Source organism: Delphinapterus leucas, chromosome 17 (genome assembly GCF_059928025.1).
Source record: "Delphinapterus leucas isolate spDelLeu-1000000601 "Yukka" chromosome 17, BTC_Dleu_Yukka2, whole genome shotgun sequence".
Taxonomy (NCBI): domain Eukaryota; kingdom Metazoa; phylum Chordata; class Mammalia; order Artiodactyla; family Monodontidae; genus Delphinapterus; species Delphinapterus leucas.
In genome coordinates, this window is record NC_143145.1 from 42,477,844 (window position 1) to 42,504,782 (window position 26,939).

Sequence of the window (26,939 nt, forward strand, 5' to 3'; positions counted from 1 at the left end):
AAATAAGAACGAAGACTGCATTCAAGAAATGCCTAAACCTTTTCTTTTATCTAAGTGGTCATACTACTTCATTTACATAGCACCCACGGTTCACGAAGCTTTCACTGGGGACTACCTGAGATAAAAGTGAGGCTTGGAGAAGGCCAGTAACTTTCCCAAGGAAGCAAAGCTGCAAATTCTTACTTGTTCCTTTCTGAGGGTTGGCAAGAGCCTCTCTCCCTCCCCCGCTGGTTACCTGGTGGAACAGGTAATCCCTCTGGAGCAAATGACTCTCCATCTACTTGGCAAAACCATCAAGGATGCGTAATGAGTACCTTTATGTTTCCAAATCCAGTGCCATTTCCATATTAGAAAGGAAAATGTTTAGTGGTCTGAGAGAATTGGACAGCTCTTTAGTTCAGACATTGTAGAAATCCTCTGCACAGTCAAATTTGGTATGATTGTCTTTGACCTGAGGAATGAGTTTGATGGCCTAGTCAGGGAAATAATGAATCCTCTGACTAAGAGTCATAAAGTAATTGATCACAGCAGCAACATAAAACAAAAACCACAGATAGAAAGGCTTAATAACATTTCTTACCTGTTAAATGGGAAAGAAGTATGCAAATAAAACCCTAATAAAAACATTTAAGATTAAAATCCACTTTGGGGGGAATTCCCTGGCAGTCTAGTGGTTAGGACTCCACTCTTGCACTGCAGGGGCCAGGGATCCTTCCCTGGTCGGGGAACTAAGATCCCCACATTCCATACGGTGTGGCCAAAAACAAAAACAAAAAATCCACTTTTTGATTGGCAATAAAACTAAAAAAGCTAAGACTTCCAATGTAAGGCCAAAGAAACTAGGCTAAAATTAGGCTGTTTTAAAATAAACAGAAAAATTCCCTAATTTTTCAATGAATGCATTACTTAATGGTCATGAGATCCTTCCTCAAATGTCAGGTGTTATATGGCTGAAATGAAGCCCAGCTTAGCTTTATTCACAATTCACCTGTTTACTGTAGTCAAATATTTCTGATTTTCCTCTCCATGGTACTTGAAAAAAAAACTGCCAACAAACAGTTATAGAGCTAGGATGAAAAGGAATGACAGAAAAAATAATCAGCATAGCTTACCCATTCACCTTAGGTCACCTTTAAGGTCAGACAATGCAAAAACTATATAAAAGTATATAGTACTTTTTAAAAGTACGTATATATTGTGCAGATAATACAGCATAGAGCAAGTAAAAAGCCCAGGTTACCATACTGAAGATGTTTACTAATAACCCCAAATCGTATATACGTGAAGCTCTTAAGAAGAAACCAAGGAGAAAAAAAATAGGTAACCTTTTAACAAGCTCTCTGAACTGTGAACACATTGAGAAAACCCGAAATACCTAAATATAAGAACCTCTTATTTGTAGCTATGGAAATTTTTACTAATATCTGACCTACAATTACTAGGGAAAGATTTTCTTTGCTAAAAGAGAAAACAGAGCAGTCAGGATAAACGGTTCTTAATATACTGTCTTTCCTACTCAAGTTGTCTTTCTCTAAATTAACTTATTACACTTTCCCTTCAATATCTACTAACGCTTTGCCAGAATTTTTCGTTCTCTATTTTGTACCAGCACATTAAATGGTTTAGCATTTGCTATAGATGGGATTGTGTCCCTCCCCAAAATTCATGTGTTTAAGCACTAACCCCCAATGTGACTGTATCTGGGGATAGAGTACTTAGGAGGCAATTAAAGTTAAATGAGGCCATAAGGAAGGAGGCTTAATCTGTTAGGCCTGTGGCCTTATAAAAAGAGGAAAAGAAAGATACCTCTCCCAACACTCCTGGCCATGCCACTCCCCCTACCCACCATTTGAGACACAGGGAAGAGGCAGCTATCTGAAAGCCAGAAAGAGCCCTCACCAGAAGTCAACCATGCTGCCACCCTGATCTTGGACTTCCCATACTCCAGAACTGTGATATGGTATTTGTTATGGCAGCCTGAGCTAATTCATACAGCATTTAAGCCAACAAAACACATAGCAAGTTTTTCTACTGTCCCAACCTTCTAATGAAACTCTTGTAAGAATTCACTCAAATGCGCTTATTCTACCCTTCTCCTGGCACTGCTGGGAGCTAAACCAGTAATTAACTAGTAGCTAAATCAGCTACACCAAAATTCTAGCTACCTACTTCCAAGAAGGCAAATAAAATGGGTTTGATCTGTTTACAAATGGTTAGGAAAAATATCCAAACAACGTTTTACATCAAGAAATTTTGAAATAAAACAAAAATCAAGCTTTAGCACCTGAAAATGGATGAGAAATTTTTAGAATAAACATCTATACCCCCACGTTCATGAAAATAACTTGAATCTGACTTCATGATGATTCTCATAGTGGCTTTGGGCGAGTCCCCAACACTTCTATTACTCAGTGTTACATCTGATATGTTAGCACATGACTCTTATTAGTTAGCACTTTAAAGACTTACTGGATGAAAGATGATGGGTCATTCATGACAAGATTTGTGATTATAAAATTTACTTTTACAACACATAATGCATCAGATATATTTTCTTGGTTATGAAAGAATTTGGGATAAAATCTCAGCTTCATTTTATCATCTCAAAAGATGGCTTGTAATAATTACCACAATCTACATGTATTTGACAAACCCAGAGAAGGTTAAAACGGGTGCCAATGAACAGCTGTTTGTCAAGAGTATACATCCAAACTTTAAAAAATTTTTATCCATTCAAAAGATGAAATTAACCCTAAAACCAAGATAATCAAGAACAAGTGGCCTTAGAATTGGCAAAGAATGTGGTCTTCACCACATTCTTTTATCAATTTATCAATTTTATCATTTATCAATTCATCAACTGAAAAAACAAAACCACTCCCATAATCCAAAATTGAATTCTATTTTAGATGTGTTCACCTAACAAAAATCCATGTCTAAATCCATCTAAATCACTATTCAAATTCAGTAAATTATAACTACTTTGAAAGACGCCAGTAATTGCACCATTTTTCCTAGCACAGTAGACAAATTTTGGACAAGTCAATTTTCATACACTGTCAAAGTTAAAAATGTTTTAAAGTTTCTTGAATTGTCATTGTTTTCTGGAGCTGTCTTTTCAAATGATTCCTGGGTCATCACTTAAAGGATACACTCTGTCATTGCTGCAACATCCAGTTTATCAATATCAGGTGAACCAGGGCAACACTTCTTAAACTCTTTCCGAAGATCAAAAAAGGAATAGAAGCATTCAGGCAATAATACATTCTGAGGAGGGACAAGGTAGACACCGTTAACTAGATAAATTTAGTTCAGTGATTCCCTAATGATTGGGAACCTAAGAATTGAATGTAAGTATATTTTACCACAATTTAAAAAAATATTTTTAAATTAAACATTAGAGTGTCTTCATTTTCTGTTACAGTATTACATCCTACGTAAAAGTCTCATGGAAGAAAAATTCATCTTATTTTAAGGCAATAGATTATACGTTTGTGCTCCATTATGTATTCCATTCAAAACAGTTCTGAAGCTATAAAACATTTGGGCTACTATATTTTCTGTTTGATAACATTATGTACTTTGTCTAGCCATAATTATTTTAGACCATCTGTATTTTCACGCAGCAATATTAACCCTCTCAGTTTTCATACAGATGCATATGTTTACAATACATATCTAGACATAGGATTCTATGTGATTATCAAAATTGAGTTTTCTATTAAAACCTAGTAGTTTAAAATACTGGATTCTAATAATACATATTCTGTGTATTAAAATTAGATTACGACAGTGAATTCCTGATTACCTGAAGAGGATTATTTTTGTGCCAAATTATAGTCGCACATTAGTTTTCCTGACCGTTATTATTTTGGCTAAACCTGAGAACTCAAATTACACTTAAAAAAAAATATATCACAAATCCCAACGGCAAAGGAGAAGGTGCTACCAGTCGTTCTTAGCTATTAGCATCACTCTTGTGGTAATTAAACAAAGCTCAACTGTCAGAGCAAATATTATACTATTGTGTCACTTTTTTTTTCCTGAAAAAAAAAAATCTTCATTGAATAATTTTCAAAATTTAATTTTGTTACACTGAATTTAGATTTTTTTTTTTAATTTCAAGATAATTTGTATTCACTTATGGGGAATTTGTACATTATAAAGTCAAGGAAATAAATACTTTTTAATGTTTGTGACCCATAATATTTAAGTAATAATGTCTCTATATAAATTTCCTTTATTGGATTCTATTAGATGTGACCTGCTCACGCTATATTTGAAATAGGTATCACTACATCGTGGTGACATTTTCCAAAACAGTTACCAAAAGAACTGTGAATCTTCAAGATTACCTACAAAAATGCTTATGTAAAAGCTGTTTATAATGACAATAACTCAAATGTCCAACAATGTTTGGTTTCAATAGGTATATCCATTTAAAATACTGAATATTTTATTTACTGCTTACGAAGGATACAAATGTTATATTAAATTTAAAGTAGGCTAAAATGTTTGTGTAGTATGAATGCTCCTTGTAAAAGTAAGCCTTTTCTACAACTCTGAAAGAATACATTCAACTATGCTCACATTCAAAAAACCACTTTAATGTTTTCTGACTGGAAGGATTATTTTCTTTTATGTTTTACCATTTCCTTATTTTTCTGTAATGAATAGAATTATTTTCATAATGATACTAAATTAATTGTTTTAGTTTTCTTTATCAAAATCCTAATAGAAGTAGCTCAGGAAAATGTCTCAATTTTTCTCTGGAGGTTTTCCCACATCCAAAGCAGTGTACCTAAAATAACAAAAACAGCTGTTTTCCTCCAGCCCAATAGGGAAGGATTAAGTTTTATCCCTTACATGAGTTTGAGGGGAAAAAAAATTCTCATATAAATCTATTTCTGGATTAAGGGTATAGCAATTTGTCTAGCATTTAATTAATAAAATATACTCCCCCCTTTTCATCAAATAATTACTAAGGTTAATGTAAAAGGGAGTGTTTTCTTCAAGCCTCCAGATATAGGAACTTGAGTTTCTCCTTCAGACTTTTAAAATTGTCCTTATACATTTAGTTCATTTCTTCCCTTTTCCCTATTGGAGTAAAAAGAAAGAAAATCTGCACTGACTACTCACTTGTGACATCAAATGCCAGGCTAAACTTTTCATTGCAAGACTTACCTCACAAAGTTTCCTTAAAAATATTTTACTTCCATCTTTTCAAGTTCAGTATCTGCCTACCACAATAAAAAGTTACAGCTCTAATTAACTAAGTTGATAAGATCAACTATATTAGCAATGATTGATTACACTGGGTCTGCTGTCTGTGCTCACCATTTTTTCTCAGCCCCTCAGTATTCTTCCCAGAGAGAGAAATCACATCTACAGTAAGATAGTATTTTTCTCATTTCATACTCTTTTCCATACCAGAAAGATAAGTAAAGGTAAAAGATGGGGGTGACCCTATTGTTTTGACACAAAACTCAATCAGTTTTGAGCATTTACTTTAAGTCACACAAAGTACAGCATGCTATAATTAACACTTCACTAGTTATATGGTTAAGTCAGAGTACAAAACTTTTTAATGAAATTATTAGAATTGCAATTTAAAAGTTTTAATTGGATTTTTCTTTGCTCTTTCCTTTCTAGGATAAGGCACACAGACGGGAATATTACAATGTATTAAAATACAGTTCTACCTACTTGTAGTTAGTTTAAATGTCAAAAATTCAGCTAATATGCTTTGGAAAAGAGAGCATGTCAAGCATCTCAAAAACTTGACATAAACAAAAAGGAAATTTTATTAAGTCACCAAAGGGTATCTATACAATTACTGTAATCTCAAACATCTCTATGAAAGTGTTGTGACCTTTTTATTGTGGTAAAATATACATAACACAATATTTACCATTTTAACCATTTGTAAGTGTACAATTCAGTGGCATTAAGTACATCCGCACTGTTGTGCAACCATCCCCACCATCCCTTTGTCATCTTCTCAAACAAATTCTGTACTCATGAAATACTAACTCTTCATATGCATATTTTTAAAATGGAGAAACTTGGATAAACCATTTTTTAAGCCTCCAGTCACCCCTAAGGTCCAATCGTTTTTTCGAGAAGCCAGCACTCTTACCTTCTTGGAAGCCTCAGGATGCAGGATTTGCCTGACATGAAGCTGCCCATCAGTACAGAGACAGAAGGAGGTTCCTACCCCAATATTCAGTTCATTGCTCACTGACTGGTTAAACTGAAAAGAACAAAACACACCCAGGGATGCAATGGATGCAGGATTTACAAACTCTGAAAAGTGGCCCCACTTGGTTATAACCTGAGAAAACCGCGCTAACTGCTGTGAAGAACACCAATGCTGGGGGCAACATTAGAAAGACTCCGTTCCCAAAACCCGTGTAGCTTCCTTTATACAGGTAGCTTTCCAGTCAATCCTCAGTTTACGCACAGGAGAATTTAGTAAACGCATTCTTCCTCCCGTTCAACACCCACCGCCTTCTTTTTTGTGATAAATCCATTGGAGACTTTTAAGTCAGGGGTCTCATTTCATCAGCAAGCTGCCTTCTGATTACTTCATTCTCCGGCGCTACTGTTTTTTATGTTAGGATGTTCTAGACTTAAGAAAGATGTCAGTTTCTGATACGAATGTGGGTAATGTGTATATAGACCTCTGGAAAATCTAGTAATACGTTTCCTGTAACACACCACAGAAATGATAACTTTCCCCTATAATTCGCAACTCCTGTGCTAGGGCAGAAGCCGTGAGAGCGCCGGACACTCACCTGTGCACAGGTGTTTAGCGCCCCGCCCTATCCGCAATCCAGTACCCGTCGGCACCCTGGAGCAGCCGGTTTTTAGGTCACCTCAATCCCAGTAAGGGGATTCCACTACTTTCACGGTGACCCAAGGAGCAGCCTCACATGTCCGGGTCTGCAAACCCTCCCGGCGCTAGGACCAAGGCCACTAAAGAAGGAAGCGGAACCGGAACCGGGCCTTTGGGAGTTCAGGAGCCTAAACCCAAGCAGGCACCTTCAGGTTCCCACCCAGCTGGGGCCGCCTCCAGCACGCCACAGGTCGTCTACACCACAGCGCCCCCTGTCCCAGGGCTGAGCTGCAGACCCAAACCCGGCAGAGGGCTGGCGGGGCTGGGGTCTGGGGTCTGGGGTCTGGGGTCTGGAGCTGGAGATGGAGCGCTAGGATTCAAACTCCGCTCATCACTCGACTGGTAAAACTCGGCAGATTCTCTGGCCCCAGGAATAATTCAGAAAGCAACTCGAAAGCTAGCAAGTTTTGGCCCAAAGACCCTGGGGGGCTGAGAGGCGAAAAGGAGCAGCGACCTCCTCGCAGAAGGTCCACCAGGGGCTGCAAGCCCAGGTCTTGTCCCCTCGCTCCGGGGACACGCGTGGACCGCCCGGCGAGGGCGTGGGACCTGATAAAGTTGGGCTGGCTTGGAGGGACGCCCGGGTGGCTAAGATGGGGTGGGCGGCGCGGCCCAGGGCTGTCACCTGTCGGAGGGCTTGGTCCAGCTGCGGCGCCGAGGACAGGCTCTCGGCGTCGATCTTAGTTTCTTCTTTACAATCCTCCGTCAGCTCCAACTGATCCGGTCTAACTAGTACTTCGTGCAACTGTCCCACCTCCGGGGGAGAAAATTAGGGGTCAGTTTTCCCTTCCTCAGCTTGGGAACCTCTACCTTCGCTCTCCTTCCTTGCTCCCCTGCTGGGGCGGCCCACACCTCTCGACGGGTCTGGCCTCAGAATCAAAGCTCACTTGTCGCCAGCGGCTCCAGTGGCCGAGAGGTCGTCGCAGCCCAGCCCCCAGCCCCACCCCCACCCGGATCAGGTCCGAAAGGCCCTGGAAGTGAGCACTTGGGCCCCCAAGGATCCCACCCCGCCTTCCCGGGGCGTCCCCCGTCCGGTAGAGAGCATGGCTTGGCGGCCCCCGGCCTCCCCACCTGGGCCAGATTTTGGAAGACTGAAACGGTTCCAAGGCGGTTGGCCAAGAGGTTTGGTTTTATTCTGGGTTCTCTAGGCCCCGGGTCCAGCCTCCCAAGTGGGCAAACAAGAGCACTTGTTTACCGACTCCCCAAACTTTTACAAGCTCTTGCCCCACTCCTATCATTTGGACAGAAACGTGGATAAATACCTTCTTGTTGGCCAGATCCACGACTTTCCATAACAGCAGGATCAGCTCCTTCTCATCCGATCCCAGCTTGGCCCCGGTGGCCCCAGCAGTGATTCCAAAAAGCACCACCAAGTAATCCGGAGACGCCGTCATGACGATAGGTGGGGAGGGGGAGAAGGGGGGTCGGGAGGCGGTGAGGTGAGGTGGAAGTGAGAACGAGGAAACCTGTGCTAAAACCTCTTCTAAGAGAAAAAGAAAGAGCGACCCCCCCCCCTCCTCGCCGCCGCTGGTGCAAAAGGCGGTAACCAACCACCCAAGCCCACACCTGGCCCGAGCTCCACACCCAGGGCAGGAAGGGGGGTGAGAAGGAGGGCGGAGGAGGCCTGCCCTTTTTGTATTCAATTGCCCGTGCGTCTATGCAAAAACCCTGGAGCAGGGCTGCACCCGCGGGAGGCGCGCGCAATGGCTGAAAGCTTTTCTGTTTTGGGATGTGGCTCTACCTGCCCGCCCCTTCCCCCTCCCCCACGTGGTGCAGGTAGGAGACACCTGGCGGCGCCTGCCCATTGGCTCCTTCAAACCACGACGTGGCAGCGGTGGGGGAGGAGGCCGCCCGGGGGAAAGGGGAGGAGGGGGCGGGAGACAATGGCTGGATGATTGGAGAGGGGAGGGCAAGAAGGGAGGAGGGGGAGACGCGAGGGGCGGGGAAGAGGCGGTTGCCACCCAGAGGGTAGCCGAGGCCGCACGGGAAAAGGGTGAGGGCTAAAGGGCACACAGGGACGGGTTACCCATTTGGAAGTAGCCGAACTGTGGGGGTCTTGGGGAAATGCCGGCTGTGGGGAGCGAAGCCGGAGGTCCTAAAGGGTCAAGAGAAAAGGCCTGGCGCGGAGAGGCGAAAGGAGGCCAGAGGTGTGGCTCGGGTGCGGAGCTACCCAGGGCGCGGCGCCCCAAGAAGGCGAACCACGGAGGGAGGGACCGGCCAACGGCAGCCGGGAGGTGGCGGGAGCACTTGCCAAGCACCGGAAAAGCCTCTCCCGAGCCCAACACACCTTGAAGTGCAAACAGCAGGCGAAACCCTTGGGGCCCTCCCCCTCTCCGGGCGTCCGCTCCTCCAGACCCCGAGGTACTGTCCACCTTGGGAAGTGAAACCCCCCGCGCGCGGCTGAGCGGAACTCGCGGGACTGGACGCCCAGCCACCAAGGGACGCCCAAGGACTCAGCTGCGGCGCGCAAAGCAGCAGGGGGTCGCCCGTGAGGAAGTTCAGGCACAATGGAACCCACGCCCTTTTCTCTCAACTACTCCCTTAATTGCTACTCCTTGTTTGGTCCTGGCTTCTAGCTCGAGACTGGAGCCTCCTCCGGGGCAGGGGCCCACTTCCTTTGATTTGCCCTGGGCCCTAAGTGAAATGTATCTACAGTACCTAATGTTTTCCTAAATCAGGCCAAAGCCAGATTTTTTCCACAGGTCCCCGCTCTGATCTCCCGCCCTCTACCTCATACCTTCTTCTTTGTACTTCTGTGTCGATTTGGCCAAGTTCCCGAGCGGTCTCCCTACCTAGCGCAGTTAGATCTGCCCAGGGGCCTGAGCGCCCACCTCCGCCCCCCACCCGCCGCCCCCATCGTCCTGCCACCAAGTCGGACGGCAGTGTGGTGGGTCCTGTTGACATTTTCGAGAGAAAAGCGCTAGAGATGAAGTTTCTTCGGCTTTTATATTTGAAAGTGATCTCTTCTTGGGAACACAATTCCGTCTGAAGTATTACTAATTCGGCTCCAGGTGTCCAGCCCTTTATTCCTGAGGTGAAAACGGGCAACCAGACACCTATCACGCCAGTAACCCACTCCAGGTGCAAATCTGAGAACCTTTCAGGACGCATGTCAGGGGAAGCTGGAGATGCGGCTTTCCTGACGCGGAGGAAGCGCGGACTGCGTGGGGAGGTGGCGGAAGGGTTTTAGGAGTCTGAGGCCGACGGCGCCGCGCTTCCTGGCTGGAGAGGGTGCTGGCTACGACGGTCGCGGCACAGGTAGCGCAGCTCGCGTCCCCAGAGAGCGGGAGAAGGCCGGTTTCTACCAGGGCCAGGAAGCTTTGCAAGGGCCCACAAGGGTGCTGGGTACCACCCTCCCTCGTCCGCAGCTGGAGTTCCACAGTCGCGTGCTTTCGGCTCCTGGACTTCAGGGTGCGGGGGCCGGAAAGAGCCCCCCGCCGCCCCTCAGCTAGCTCGCAGCTGCAGCCCTGCCTAGTCCTCGTGTCTCCCAGCCACCCTCCCGGGCCCGCAGGCGCCGCGGGGGCAGGGGCTGGGCGCGGAACGAGGCAGGGAGGGACCTGGAAAAGCCACCCAGATTGCATTGCAGTGGGCGAGGCCGCCGGAGGAGCCGTTTCCCCAGAGCCATCTCCCCGCGGGGCTTTCTCGGTGCGCGACTGATTCCCAGGTGCTCGGCTCTGCCGGGCGCCGGAGGTACCGCCGCGCAGGGGCGCGAGACCAGGTGCGTGGTCCCCGCGGGGCGGTCAGGCCCCACACCGGGCGGGAGACTTGCTGAAAAAGTGGTTAGAACAGCTCAGGAAGTCCTGCCCCGCCGGTCCTTTCAGGTCTTTGGTGTTCGGATTAATCATTTGAGTAGCGCGTCTGGATAAACTGAGAACTTGATTACCAGCCAGGGGTTCAGCGGCGTTATCCACGTTAGAATCGAACCGCAGGGCTGTCCCTTTTCTCAGAGACTTGTACTCTTCCTCTTTAAGAAGTCGGATTCCTGGTGTGCGATTTTTTTAATTTAAAGTTTAATTTGTCCAACTAGATTACAAGGACAGGGGTTTTTGTTTTATTTTGTTCTCGAATGTATTCCTAGGGCTTGGAACAGAGCTTGACATACACCAGGTACTCAAATATTTGTTGAATGATTTTAATGAGTAACACCCACCCATTTTTGCAGCTCTTTGACTCCTGAGCTAGGGCATAGTTCATCACTGCAACGGTGAGATTATGAAAATGGGAGTCTACAGGTAATTCAAGTCTCAAATGTTTTTTAAAAGAGTAGGTGCTAATTATACAATTATTGTCTGTTTTGCTAACAGACGAAACTACTTCTGTTAAAGAAATTAAACTCTTGTAAAATGCAGGGATGCTGAGAAAACTATGTAATACAAAAAGGTCAGTTCCTAATACAAAGACGTTTTATTGTCCATCCCACCAGCTACAAACAGTTCTAATATAGCAGGAATAGTCCGTACGAGAGAGGAACCTCGCACCTCCTTTTACCGTTGGTCTTCACTTAAGACCACACCTAAATCAGCTCGGTGCTTTGTGACCGCCTGGAGGGTTGGGATAGGGAGGGTGGGAGGGAGGGAGACGCAAGAGGGAAGAGATATGGGAACATATGTATATGTATAACTGATTCACTTCGTTATAAAGCAGAAACTAACACACCACTGTAAAGCAATTATACTCCAATAAAGATGTAAAAAAAAAAAAAAAAAGACCGCACCTAAAACTCTCAGAACAGAAGCGAATCTTTGTTAAAAGCAGCAGAGACCCAAGTTGAAGGACAGGCAGCAAAATAACTGGCCTGTATTCTTAAAATTCTTAAAGTCATGAAAGACCTTGAAATTATTTTCTGAAGAACTATTCCAGATTAAAGGAATTTACCAGACATGAGAACTCAATGCAATACGGATCCTGGGCCAGAAACTTTTTTTTTTTTCCTTTAAAAAACAAACTTTTTTTTTTCTTTAAAGGACATTATTGGGACAATAGGAAAAAATCAAATAAGAGCTGAACATTAAATAATAATATTGTATCACTGTTAATTTCCTAATTTTTGTAATATTACTGTAGTTCAGCAGAGAATGTCCTTTGCTTTAAGAAGTACCCAGTATTTAGTGATAACGGGAAATCATTGTCTACAACTTATTCTCAAACGATTCTGAAAAAATATATACATATATACATACATACATATATATATACATACATGGAGAGAGAATGATACAGCAAATGTGTAAAATGTTAATGTTGTAGAATCTGAGTGAAGGAATTCTTTATACTATTCTTTGCAACTTAAAAAAATTTTTTTTTAAAGCATCAGAGGACTTTTTGCTGCCACCGTCATTTGGTGTTTAACAAGGGTCTGTCTCATGAGTTTCTAGGTTAACCTAATCCTCCATACTATAGAATGAACCCATGTTCTTTGTCTTTTCCTTAGTGAAAGAAGGAGAAAGAAAAGGTCACTATTTTCTGTATAAAAATCGTTTCATATCCTTGAAGATTTTCTTTTTTTTTTTCCTTGAAGGTTTTCTTAAATAACTAGACTAAATTACTGCAAGCTCTTTAAAGTTTTCATCATGAATCTTACTACCCTGCTCTTTAATTATCTTCATTATGCTCCTTGGACCCTTCTCCTCTTACCACTTTTAGAGAGCAGCCCTTGAACTAGACAGAAGACAAACGTGCCCACCATGGCCTGACTATTGACACAGTGGTACCTAGATATCATATGCTTATTACTTGCAATGCAGCTCCCTTTTAAAGACTACAGTAGCAGCACTGCATTTGCTGGCTCCAGTTTTGTTTTGAGTCTCTAGATCTTTCTTGGAGTTCTCACTTGCACGTACTCAGTTGTTCTCTCATACCTGTAAGAAAACAGCCTTCAAAAAGGAATCAAAGTATGAAAATGTTCTCGAATTAGTTAGTGGTGGTGCTTGTACAAACATGTGAATATACTAAAAACCACTGAATTGTACAGTTTAAAAAGTGAATATTATGGTATGTAAATTATATCTCAGTTTTTAAAAGAGGAAATCAAAGTAAAAGCTTCTATTCTGAGGCTACCACAAGCCATTGGTGTTTCCTAGTTATTTGTATTGGATGAAGTTGTAAAACAGATCACATTTTATACTCCCTAGACTCATCCAATCTCTCTGAAGTGGAGAGGTAGGGGGAAATGATGGTCAGGGCAACTAAATACATTATATATAATTTTCTATGAATTACTCAGTGCATTACACATTTAAGCAAATTACTGGTCTGAACCTTTATTATAGCAATTATTATAGGTGATCTGTGTGGACAAAGTATGGGTTTAATAATCGGCCCTGCCATGTGCTACCTCGTGGCTGTGGGCATGTTCCTTAGCCTTACAAGGACTCAGTTTCTCACCTGTAAAAATGGGGATTACACTTCATAGGTTTTCAGGGGAGAGGAAATGTATAAAGAAGTGTCTTCTTTAAGGAAAAAAACTTGAGAACCAGGAAGGTTACTACAAAATAGGAATCTCCCCATGGGGAGGGGTCTCTCCAGACAACGACCACAAAGGCTCTGGCCTTAGATTGGACTGAAGACACCATCAAGTGAGGATGAAACATTAAATAAGATTTTACTGACTGTCGGTGGTAGGAAGACGCACAGAAAAACTACACGTAGGGAAATGGGCCATGAATCTGGGCAAGACATGTCTTCTCCTTGGGGACTACAGAACTGATCCATTTAAACTGGGCATCCAGGGAGAAGATGCCACCTAAGGAATTCCTCCCTCCTCACTCCCGGCCTCAAGTCCTTTTTTCGGGAGTAAAGTGAGACCTCCGTATCTGTGGTTATGCATCCACAGGCAGATTCAACCAACCGAGGACTGAAAATACTAGGGAAAAAAAATTCCCAAAAGTGCAACTATTTACACAGCATTTACGTGGTGTTAGGTGTTATAAGTAATCTGAAGGTGGTTTAAAGTAAATGGGGGATTTCCCTAGGTTATATACAAATACTATCGTCATTCTATGTAAGGCACTTGAGCATCTTCAGATTTTGGTATGTGGAAGGGCGGGGGTGGAACCAATTACCCGCAGATACCAAGGGATGACTGTACCTCCTTGCCTCTCTCAAAATCCAGTCTGAGAGGAAAGGACAGCAGCAGACCTTATATTTTAAGTCAAGGTGGGTTGACGGGAGTGTTTAAAGATTTTTAGGAAGGAAAGAAGTTTTGTTACTCTTATTTCCTGAGTTCCTCTGCTTCCCCTGTACTTTGCCTACTCATCCAACTATTTGACTGATAAAGGGCCAGTTTTGTTATTCTGGTAAAATGTAACCCAAAGACCAAGAAATCATTGTTGCCCTGCTGTGTGTCTGTTTGAAGTATTTAAAGTGCTGTTGAGATCGTTTACTTGGTGGACACCGCCATTTGAAGACAATTAGGATAATTTTTATGAGAGGCCTATATCTCATTTCCATGTCAGCGCATTCTCACCTAGAGATTCCTAAACGACTATAAAAGTCTTTACAAAGTGTCAGTCCTGATGGATACATTAAGTCATTTGTTTAACAGTTATGTACTGGCACCACACTATGCACCAGGCAAGAAAGGTATTAGGCACCGGAAACACAATAAATAGGGAATAAACACAAACAGGGTCCTTGCCCTTATTAAGTGGGGGCACAAATAATCACAAAAGCAAATGTATTACTGCAAACGGTGTTTAGTGTCCTTAAGGTACACAGTGCTCTGGGATTGCACAAGGGGACATAAACACCATCAGGGAGACCAGAAAGAGGCCAATGAGCAGCAGTATTTGAATTAAAATCCACAAGTAGTGAAATAAGCAGAGGTAGGAGCGGGTAAGGAAGAGGGAAAGCGCTGTCTCAGCAGCACAGTGTACAGAGGCCTATGATGGGAGGGCGCTGGCTATGGAAATAAAGACTGAAGGTGCTTGAGGAGAAGGCAAGACCTTGGGCATCACCCTTGACTCCCCCCCACCCCTCCACCCCCCTGTCTACGTTTTCCCCAAGTCCCTTGGAGTCTCCCCACTCACTCCCGCTCCATTCCTCATGTGACCTTTGTGGGCCAAAACTACAGAATCTTTCCAATGGATGCAACCGTCCACTGTGTGCTCTAACCTTTCCCACACATCCAGTGGTTTCTAGGAATACTGGATTTCACAGACCTTTAAAATTAAACCAAAAAGGAGGGAACAGTGACTGCCATAGAAAGAATTTCAATTTTTTAAAAAAATTATTTTATTTTTGGCTGCATTGGGTCTTCGTTGCCGCTGCATGCGGGCTTTCTCTAGTTGCGGCGAGCGAGGGCTGCTCTTCGTTGCAGTGCGCAGGCTTCTCATTGTGGTGGCTTCTCTTGTTGCGGAGCATGGGCTCTAGGTGCCTGGGCTTCAGTAGTTGTGGCAAGCGGGCTCAGTAGTTGCGGCTCGTGGGCTCTAGAGCACAGGCTCAGTAGTTGTGGCGCACGGGCGTAGTTGCTCCGCAGCACGTGGGATCTTCCCAGACCAGGGCTCGAACCTGTGTCCCCTGCATTGGCAGGTGGATTCTTAACCTCTGCGGCACCAGAGAAGTCCCTCAATTTTTAATTTTGCTAAGAAGGATTTTTTTTTTTTTTTTTAGCCGTGCTGTGCAGCTTGTGGGATCTTAGTTCCCCGATCAAACCCCAGGCCAAGGCAGTAAAAGCACCAAGTCTTAACCACTGGACCGCCAGAGAATTCCCAAGAAGGATATTTTAAAACAAAACAAAACCAATTACCATTTACTGTCCCCTTTATTTCATAAAAGAAAGGCTATTTTAACACCAAAAATACTCATCTCAGAAAAAAGGACAGTTTTTATATTAGTTATATGAATCAGCTTTATGAAAAGTTTGCCACATTGTCCTTTTTTGACTCATTCAACCTCACATTGGGAAAATTATATGCCAGGGTTTCGGAGCCAGTGCCTTGATCCCTTCTGAAAAGTATCAACAAATTGATTTTCCTAAAACTCACTTGTTTTAAAATTAATATATATTTATTTAAGTCAAAGTAATATAAATCATCGTTTTATAAATCTAGTAGTTGCACATGGTTTATAATAAAGAACTGCATTCCCCCTGCACTCTGATTCCTGCTTCCCAGAGGCAGCTACTATCCCCATTAAGCTGTTTTTCTGTTTTGGCAGTTACCTCCTCGTTTGTAAATAACATGTACTTACTAATCCTAAACACCATTTTTTAAAGTCTAAAAGCCAACTTCAGTCGTGTTGCTCCCCTTTTCAAATTGAACTGGAGCTATGGAATAAAACATATACTCTTTGTATATCTGTAAAATCTCAAATCCATCTATGATGCTTCCCAGATAGCGAAGCCCTTCGTGGTTACCACTATAGACTATATACTTAAAATACTGCCCTGTATTATCTATTTCACGTGGACAGTGACTTTCTTTTACTAAAATTCTAGACTCTCAATTGTTGGTCACTGTCCTTATGGCTGGTTTCATTCCCATTGTTAAATTCTCTTTATATGTACTTTAACAACCAGCAGAACTTGCTCATGCTTAGAACTTGGGAAGGAAATTTGGTGAGGGAATCTATCAGTTTTGCTAAACTTAGACGGAAGAATAAACACTTCTGAAATAGAAGAACTGCTCCTCTCTTGTCCAAATCGGTATCCCTGCTTTAGCTAATAGGGGAAATATCTGATTTAAATCGGAATTCATTTCTGCAAACAATATTTTGAATCACATCTTCATTCTGGAAGGCAACACAAAAAATCATTTGGGGACTTCCCTGGTGGTGCAGTGGTTAAGAATCTGCCTGCTAATGCAGGGGACACGGGTTCGAGCCCTGGTCTGGGAAGATCCCACATGCCGCGGAGGAACTAAGCCCATGCGCCACAACTACTGAGCCTGTGCTCTAGAACCCACGAGCCACAACTACTGAGCCCGAGTGCCACAACTACTGAAGCCCACGTGCCTAGAGCCTGTGCTCTGCAGCAAAGAGAAGCCACTGCAATGAGAAGCCTGTGCACTGCAAGGAAGAGTAGCACCCGCTCACTGCAACTAGAGAGAGCCTGTGTGCAGCAATAAAGACCCAACGCAGCCAAAAATTAATTAATTATTTTAAAAAAGAGGTAAGACATCTTAAAAAAAAAAAATCATTTGGACTTACTCCCTGGGAGGAAGTTGATGGGAGAGAGAAGAGAAAGGAGATCTTTCTCCTTACATATATAAATAACAACCATAAAATAGCTTTTATTTATTGAATCATCACTACATACCAAACACCATTACAAGCATTATCTCATTTAATTCTCACAGGTAGTTAAAAGTACTCTTTTTTAGCCCCCACTTTACAGCTGAGGAAACTGGAGGTTAAGAATAACTTGGTGAGGGACTTCCTTGGTGGTCCCGTGGTAAAGAATCCGCCTTATAAAGCAGGGGACACGGGTTCGATCCCCGGTCAGGGAACTAAGATCCCACATGTGGCGGGACAGCTAAGCCCACGTGCCACAACTACTGAGCTCACGTGCAGCAAACGACAGAGCCCATGTGCCCTGGAGCCTGTGCGCCACGACTAGAGAAGAGAAAACCCGCACGCCACAACAAAAGATCCCACATGCCTTAGCGAAGATCCCTCGTGCAGCAACTAGGACCCAACGCAGCCAAAAATAAATAAATAATAAAGCTTAAAAAAAAAAAAGAATAACTTGGTGAAAATGACAAGTGGCACTGACAGAGTTGGGACTTATACCTAGGGATTCTGACTCCAGAAACTGTGTTTAGCCACTATACTATACTCAACATGAACCACTTTTATACTTTAGAAATCTTTTTTAAAAAATGGAATAGGCAAGCTGTCACAAAGTAAAACCTATCTCCTTATGAGAGTTGAGCTTCAACACATACACATGACCAATAATAAGCCACAAAAGCAAAGCTACAGTAAACTGACTTAACAGTTTAGTAATATCACACCTTAAATTTTATAAAGTAATCTGCATTTTATACTTCAGCTTGTTTACAAGATAATCATGAATTATAAAGTATCCTTGAGACCCATTAGAAGAAGTAACATTCTAGAATAGTTATAAATAGCATGGTAGTTAAAATAAGTATCAAATGTGTCATCAAAGTTTACTGTTTTCATATTTGAAAGAGAATTTTGAAAATTTTATTCCTACATCCTTGTTTCACAAGAGGCCAAAGAAGTTAAGTGACTTGCCCAACCAAGGTGACACAGTTAATTAGCATCAGGACTGTACTTGGAGCTCAGGTCTCCTGGCTCCCAACCCAATGCTCTTTCCCTGTTGTGTCCACGACTACCCAGATAGCGTGGGTACACGCTGAGAATACAACAGGATTTCTAGATGGGACTCAGAGATGTCTGTGTAGCTGGTTTTGGTTACAATTATCTCTTTTGGTAGGGAAAAGACATTTTGGTTGAGCGCTCTTCATTGCAGCCTAGGGGATGGAAATAAGACTTGGGAGTCCACCTCTGATGCTGACACAGTTCTTACTCTCCTGGAGTCTGATTCTGGAGCTAGTGCCTGACACACTGAGAATTCAGAAGAGTTTTGGTGGTGGGGCAGGAGGTAGGAGGTGGACTTTAGATGAGCCATTCTGTTTTTTTAAACTGTCCAAGTTTTTTTTAATTTAATTTTATTTTTTTACTTATGTATTTTTGGCTGCATTGGGTCTTCGTTGCTCCACGCGGGCTTTCTCTAGTTGTGGTGAGTGGGGGCTACTCTCTGTTGCAGTGCACAGGCTTCTTACTGTAGTGGCTTCTCTTGTTGCCGAACACGGGCTCTAGGCACGCGGGCTTCAGTGGTTGTAGCACGCGGGCTCAGTAGTTGTGGCTCGCTGGCTCTAGAGCGCAGGTTCAGTAGTTGTGGCGCACGGGCTTAGTTGCCCCACGGCATGTGGGATCTTCCCGGACCAGGGCTCAAACCCGTGTCCCCTGAGCTGGCAGACGGATTCTTAACCACTGCACCACCAGGGAAGCCCCAAAGAAATTTTAATGGATGCATTCTTTTGATTTTAGTAAATCTCTCTGTAGAAGATACAGACACACAGGACATGATCTCTGCTGTTAAGGAGACTGAAATCTGATAAAACAGGCAAAGTTCAAAGAGCTTGGTGAGGTGTGGACCCCTTAAGAACATGGCCCTAGCCCAGAGAAAGCATAAGCATAAGGATGTTGCAGCAGATGACCTGCACAGGAATGCTTTCTGAACCCCTAGGTCACCGGTGTGGCTAACCCATTTTCTATTCTCACTTTGTTACCTCCGCCAACTTGTACCTACTCTATCAGCTCTCCATCTTCCTTATTGGACACTCAGGCTTCAACTACATTCTTCCACTTGAAGTGTGATCTTTACTGACTGATAGTTTGCTAGCTAAATTTCCACCATCCTTTGGTCAGTGGCTCTGTTCTTTAGTAAAAAAAACCCTCAACTAACCTCCCTTACCTCCCCTGCTCTCAAAACAATGGCAGGAACAACCACATAGGAGAAGTAGCAGATTATCTCCGGTGAGGGTCTGGATCACACATTCAGTGTCCTGCTTCATGGTCTCCAGCCTGTCTTTCCAGCCCCTTTCCTCTCATTCTCCTTACCCTGAACATATCAGCTATATAAATAAAACTCTTATTGTTTCCTCTTTTTCCAGTTTCCTTTCTTCTAGGCAGAGTTGGCCACTTGTTCATCCAACCTCCCACAACTGCTCAAACTTCCTATCATATAGCATTTAAAGAACCTATCCACCCAGATGGCTCACAGGTAGTTCTACCAAATATTTAAAGAAGTGACTAATCCTTCACGAACTCTCCCGAAAAATGGAAGAGGAGGGAACACTTGCCCAACTCATTCTGTGAAGCCAGTATTACCCTAATACCAAAACCAGATAAAGAAATCACAAGAAAACAAAACTACAGACCAGTATCTCTTATGAATATAGAAAATAAAGCAAATTGAATCCAGCAACATATTAAACAGATTATACACCATGATCAAGTGGAATTTATCCCAGGAATGCAAGATTGGCTCAATATACAAAAAAAATCAATGTAATAATACACCATACTCATAGAATAAAGGACAAGAATCACATGATCATCTCAATTAACACAGAAAAAGCATTTGAAAGAATCCAACACCCTTTTATGATAAAAACACTCAACAAACTAGGAATAGAAGAAAACTTCCTCAACCTGATAAAAAGCATCTATGAAAAAGCCACAGCTAACCTCATACTTAATGGTGAAAGACAGGATGCTTGCTCCCTAAGTTTAGGAACAAAACTAGAATGTCTGCTCTTGCCATTTCTATTCAACAGTATACTGGAAAGTTCTAGCCCAAGAAATTAGGAAAGAAAATAAAAGGCATCCAGATAGGAAAAGGAGAAATAAAACTATTCACAGATGACATGATATTGTAATAGAAAATCCTAAGGAATCGACATAAAAATTGAACTAAAAAACTGTCAACAAGGACTCCCCTGGTGGTGCAGTGGTTAAGAATCTGCCTGCCAATTCAGGGGACACAGGTTCAAGCCCTGGCCGGGGAAGATCCCACATGCCGCGGAGCAACTAAGCCCATGCGCCACAACTACTGAGCCTGCGCTCTAGAGCCCGCGAGCCACAACTACTGAAGGCTGTGCCTAGACCCCGCAACAAGAGATGCCATCACAATGAAAAGCCTGAACACCAGAAAGACCCATGCAGCCAAAACAACAACCCCCCCCACAACATTGTAAATCAACTATATTTCAATAAGTTATTTTAAAAAAATTTAAAAACTGTCAACTAGGTTATAGCATATAAGATTAATATATAAAAATCAGTTGTATTTTTATAACAGTAGCCCTGAATGACCCAAAAATGAAATTAAAAAACAATTCCATTCACAATCTCATCACAAGGAATAAAATAATTAGAAATTAGCTTAGCAAAAGCGTAAGATGAGTACGCTGAAGACTATAAAACATTGCTGAAAGAAATTAAAGAAGACCTAAATAAATGGAAAGACATCCCATGTTTATAGACTGGAAGTCTGAATGTTGTTAGATAGCAGTACTTTTCAAATTGATTTATGGATTCAATCCCTATCAAAACCCCAGTGGCCTTTTTTGCAGAAAATGACAGGCTGATCCTATAATTCATATGGAAGGCCAAGGAACCAGAATAGTTAAAACAATCTTGAAAAGGAAGAAAATAGTTTGAGTACTCTCACTTCCTAACTTCAAAACTTACTACAAAGCTATAGTAATTAAGACAATGTGGTATATGGATAGACATATAGATCAATAGAATAGAATTGAGAATCAAAAAAGAAGCTCTTAGTTTCCATATGATCCTGTAATCCCACTCCTGGGCATACATCTGGAGAAAATGATAATTTGAAAAGATACATGCACCCCTATGTTCATAGCAGCACTATTTACAATAGCCAAGACATGGAAACAACCTAAATGTCTGTCGACAGATGAATGGATAAAGAAGATGTGGTACATATATGTGATGGAACGCTACTCAGCCATTAAAAAGAATGATATAATGCCATTTGCAGCAACATGGGTGGACCTAGAGATTATCATACTAAGTGAAGTAAACCAGAGAAAGACAAATATCATGTGATATCGCTTCTATGTGGAATCTAAAATATGACACAGGGCTTCGCTGGTGGCACAGTGGTTAAGAATCCGCCTGCCAATGCAGGGGACACGAGTTCAAGCCCTGGTCTGGGAAGATCTCACGTGCCACGGTGCAATGAAGCCCGTGCACCACAGCTACTGAGCCTGCACTCTAGACCCTGCGAGCCACAACTTCGGAGCCCATGCGCCACAACTACTGAAGCCCACATGCCTAGAGCTTGTGCTCCACAACGAGAGAAGCCACTACAATAAGAAGCCCGCGCACCGCAACATAGAATAGCTCTCGCTCACCGCAACTAGAGAAAGCCTGCGTGCAGCAACGAAGACCCAATGCAGCCAAAAATAAATAAATAAATAAAGATAAAATAAAATACGACACAAATGAACTTATCTACAAAACAGAAACAGACTCACAAACACAGAGAACAGACTTGTGGTTGCCAAGGTGGGGAGGTGGGGGAGGGATGGATTGGGAGTTTGGGATTAGCAGATGCAACTCATATACAGAATGGGTGAACAACAAGGCCCTACTGTGTAGCACAGGGAACTATATTCAATATCCTGTGATAAACCATAATGGAAAGAATATGAAAAAGAACATACATATGTATAACTGAATCCTTTTGCTATACAGTAGAATTTAACACAACATTGTAAACTATACTTCAATAAAATAAAATAAAAATTTAAATCTTAAATTTATGGTCAGCTGATCTTCTACAAGGGTGTCAAGACCATTTAATAGGGAAAGAATAGTGTTTTTAAAAGTGGTTCTGAGACAGTGGGATAGCCATATGCAAAAGAATGAAGTTAGACCTCCTCCATTATACTGTACCCAAAACTAACTCAAAATGGATCATAGACCTAACTGTAAGAAATGTGGTATATTTATACCATGGAATATTATTCAGCTGTAAAAAGGAATGAAGTACTGATACTTGCTACAACCTGGGTGAAACTTGAAAACATTATGCTGAGTGAAAGAAGCCAGTCACAAAAGGCCATATACTGTATAATTCTATTTGCATGAAATGTCCAGGACAGGCAAATGCATAGAGACATAAAGTAGTTTAGTGGTTGCCAGGGGCTGGGAGGGAGAGGAGAATGGGGAATTTCTGCTAATGAACCTGGAGTTTCTTTTGGGGGTGATGAAATGTTCTAAATTTAGATAGTGATGTTGGTTTCACAGCTCTGTGATATACTGAAAACCACGGAACTGTACACTGTAAAAGGATGACTTTTATGGTGTGTGAATTATATGTCAATAAAGCTGGTGTATGAAAAGTACCTATCATATAGCATTAAAATTGTGTGTTCATATGTATTTCTTCCCCAACTAGAATTAGACTATGAACTTACTTCATCCTTACACATTGGAGGTACTCAATGAACACAATAAATACTTGTGGATCCAGTAATTAATTCTTTGAAATCTTTGAAAGAAGTTTAAGACTTTAGCAGGAAGTTGGAAGGAAAGATTATTGGTGGCAGAGCAGAGGCATAAAGAAGGAAAAGCACCGGGTTGGAGCAGCCAGCAATTCCCTAGGCTAGGAGACACAGGAGAGGAAGCAGTCTAGATATGGGCGGTAAGGGCGGTACTATCTGCTAAGTGTGTTCCTTTTTTTTTTTTTTTCTTTTTTTTGCGGGGGTACGCGGGCCTCTCACTGTTGTGGCCTCTCCCGTTGCGGAGCACAGGCTCCGGTCGCGCAGGCTCAGCTCAGCGGCCGTGGCTCACGGGCCCAGCCGCTCCGCGGCACGTGGGATCCTCCCGGACCGGGGCAAGAAACCGTGTCCCCTGCGTCGGCAGGCGGACTCTCAACCACTGCGCCACCAGGGAAACCCGTATTCCATTTTTAATTATTGTTAAATATTGTTAACTGATGGTGTTTCACTAACTAAAAATATTTTCAGACAAAATGCTGATTCAAACCCTCTCCTAAAGCCTCTTCCTACCTCCTTAGATTAGACAAAGGTACAAAGGAATTTGCTTCAATTGGAAAAAAACAGAGAAGGAGAATAGTTTCATCTTTGTCTGCCACAACCAACTCTGTTCACTCTGGAAATCCTTCTTTCAAAGCTAAGGTGGGGGACTTCCCTGGTGGCGCAGTGGTTAAGAATCCGCCTGCCAATGCAGGGGACATGGGTTCGATCCCTGGTCAGGGAACTAGATCCCGCATGTATGCTGCAATTAAGAGTCCGCATGCTGCAACTAAGGAGTTGGCCTGCTGCAACTAAGAGCCCGAGTGCCACAACTAAGACCCAGCGCAGCCAAAATAAATAGGAAAAAGACTTGTCTAAATTACAAAAAAAAAAAACAAAAAACCTAAGGTGGGAATTCCCTGGCGGTCCAGTGGTTAGGACTCCTCGCTTTCACTGCTGAGGGCACGGGTTCCCAAAGGCGGCCGGGTGTGGCCATAAAAAAAAAAAAAAAAAAAAAAAAGCCTCAGGTGATCAGCATGCTTCATTCACACAGTTTAAAGCCAGAAGCCTACTGGTTGTACCTACTTGCCCAGCTTCATACTTCCCTTCTTTCATTCAACAAATATTTATCAAGCACTTTTTGCCATTGTGCCAGGCACTGGATATGGCAGTGAATAAGTAAATTGTGCTCTCAATATATGTCACTGCGTCCAATGTTGAGTTGAAGCATTTCCACTGGGCTATTAGTAGCAACATTTTAGAAAGAGCTTAAAAACCAGGCTCTAGTGAATTAGTGAGAATCCTGTTTTGCGTTTTTATAGAAGAGAACTATGCAGTATTTAAGGATTTCACATGCAATATTCCATTTGTTACTCAAATCTATTAAAAAGGGTAGGTGAAGTATTATCTTCATTTTGCAGATAGGGCAAGTGAGATTTGGGTAGGTTAAATGATTCCTTCAATTCACACAGCTAGTATGCAGCAAAGTCGGCTTGGGAACCCCGCTGTTACCTCTAATTGGTTGCTTTTCCATTACCCCTTTCTGAGACAGGAAAGTCTGACTTCTTAGGGGACAGCTGCCTCTGCCTATGTGTAAACAATAAGGCAACAGAGAACTGTTAGGTTTGCTCTTTTTTTTTTTTTTTAACAAATTTATTTTTCGCTGTGTTGAGTCTTCATTGCTGCACACGGGCTTTCTCTAGTTTTGGCAAGCAGGGGCTACTCTTTGTTGCGGTGCACAGGTTTCTCATTGTGGTGGCTTCTCTTGTTGAGGAGCACGGGGTCTAGGCAGGTGGGCTTCAGTAGTTGTGGCACGCGGGCTCACTAGTTGTGGCTTACGGGCTCTAAAGCGCAGACTCAGTAGCTGTGGCACACGGCCTTAGTTGTTCCGCGGCATGTGGGATGTTCCCGGACCAGGGCTCGAACCAGTGTTCCCTGCATTGGCAGGCGGATTCTTAACCACTGTGACACCAGGGAAGTCCCTACGTTTGCTCTTTTTAAATTTTTAATAAATCACCACTGTGCTTATTATCAATTTTATAAACAGGCAGCAGTCATGAAGCCAAGTAATGAATGCAGCAGATGGCAACATTGTGAAAATATGTTTCTGCCAGACTTGTAAGTGCACAGTTAATGAGAACAGAAATCAAATCTGCAGACTGTTAGTCTCTAGCAAAGTGCGCAGTTCCTGACCCAAAGTTCCCTCCTGGAGATCTTTCTCGTTTACCTCAGCCATCGGCTTCTGTGCGAATGACTTCCAAAATCAATTCAACAAATGTTATGGGGGTGACAAAATGCCTGGTGCACTGAGAATATAAACAAGAATGAGGCCCATCCCAGCTTTCAGAGCCCCAGGTTTACATTAGGGAAGCAAATAATTAAAATAAAATGTGAATACATGCTATAATGGGCAAGTGATATAATGATATGGAAATTTCCTTAATAAACAAAATTAGGAAACAATTACTTATGAGAGGAAACAATTACTTACACTTCAGAATAATTCTGCATCTGAAATCTTAAACCTCAGACAACCTCCAAGCTTTCCAACTTCCTTAATGAAAATAACATTTTTATTGATCAGCTGTTATGTGCTGGACATTATGCTAGTTGCTTTACAGGTAGTGTATCTCATTTTATCTTCACAACCCTATGATTATTTTTCACTTTACAGAGGAATCTGAGGCTCAGAGAGGTTAGGTGACTTGTTCAAGGCCCCACAGCTGCTAAGCGAATAGAGTCAGTTTAGGCTCCCAAGTGCAACCTCTTAATCAAGGCCATATAGGGCCTCTTTTCCTCCTAAGGCAACTGTTCTTTGATCTTACTGAGGCCTTGGCCTCCTTTTTCTCCCCATTCTCCTGGCCATCACCCTTCCTTCCTTTACTCTCTATCCTCTAGGCCCGCCAAACCACACAGGTACCCCACCAGTGTACGGTCTGGCACCTCCTTTGTACAGATTGTTCCCACTGCCTGGATGAGCCAAAGCTACCACACCCATTGGAAAGCTGGCAGAGTGAAAGATAAAAAGGAACCATAACAATAGAGTATATTTGAAAAGTTAATATGTCACTCTCCTAATACTGAAAAATTTAAATTACAGAACTGGAAAATTCATGGTAGACTTTCATGTGAAAAGATCTTACTGGTAGAACATGGGGAACACACTCTCCACAAGTGTAGTTGTGAGATTCACAGAATTTTATCCTGTATTATAGGACAAAGATACAGTTAATACCTCAAGATAACATTTCTATATAGGACATTCTTAGACAATGACAAAACAAAATTTAAATATGGTTTTAGTGCAGTGTTTTTTCAAATCAATACATTCATACATGTATGTGTACTGTGTGTGTGCACATGTATATATACATATAGTCTCTTAAATAAAACCTAAGTAATAAAGCAAATCCAGATGAAAATATCAGTTTTCTTAAGAACAAAAATAAAAATATAAGGTATAATACATATCAGATATAGTTAAGTCAGTATTTAGAAGAAAATCTCTTTGTTCTTAAATAATTTTTAAAAAATATTCATAAAAAAGTTTTTCAGAAAGAAGCTAATGATGAATTAAGTCTCTGCTAAAGATGATAAAAAGAAAGTATCTGTTTCATTTACAACCCAGTTCAGCCATACCTTAACATTTTGCCATATTTCATATAAAATTAGGGATTTGAAAAATTAGTTTTGTTAATTTTTAGAAGAACTATATTGGTTTGCTTATCAATTCTATTTTTTGCCTTTATGTAATTGATGACAAACAGTATGGCTTGGAAATAAAATTTTGAAACCACTAGCGTAGTTAATAAAATAAAAGGAAAATTCAAATTAACAAAGTCACGGACGGAAAAAAGTGGTATAATTCAGACATATGTTTTAATGACAGAAATGTTATTTTAAGCCACAAGCTTATAAAATGTGCTAAAGAAATAGAAGAGGATACTGCCTGTGATAGTGTAAGGTTAGCAAACTCAAGGTGGCCAAAGAGACTCCAT

At 42.2% G+C, this 26,939-nt stretch overlaps 1 protein-coding gene and 1 pseudogene across 11 annotated transcripts in view; both read right to left on the reverse strand.

Moving 5' to 3' along the window:
* The window catches only part of ESRP1 (epithelial splicing regulatory protein 1), a 56,758-nt gene extending 48,383 nt beyond the window's left edge, over nt 1–8,375 (reverse strand). For 9 of the 11 annotated variants that reach the window (XM_089898911.1, XM_022584540.3, XM_089898910.1 and 6 more), the window contains exons 1-4: nt 8,158–8,375; nt 7,521–7,649; nt 6,140–6,253; nt 3,153–3,267 (exon numbers count right to left, since the gene is read on the reverse strand). In XM_089898911.1, coding sequence (XP_089755037.1) covers nt 3,153–3,267; nt 6,140–6,253; nt 7,521–7,649; nt 8,158–8,289 — 490 coding nt within the window. In that variant the 5' untranslated portion in view covers nt 8,290–8,375. Of the gene's footprint in view, nt 1–3,152; nt 3,268–6,139; nt 6,254–7,520; nt 7,650–8,157 lie in introns of those variants that run through there. The other 2 variants (XM_089898912.1, XM_089898916.1) reach the window with 2 other exon arrangements.
* An 86-nt stretch (nt 8,376–8,461) lies between these two features.
* LOC149746946 (uncharacterized) overlaps nt 8,462–26,939 on the reverse strand; it is a 64,465-nt pseudogene continuing 45,987 nt past the window's right edge.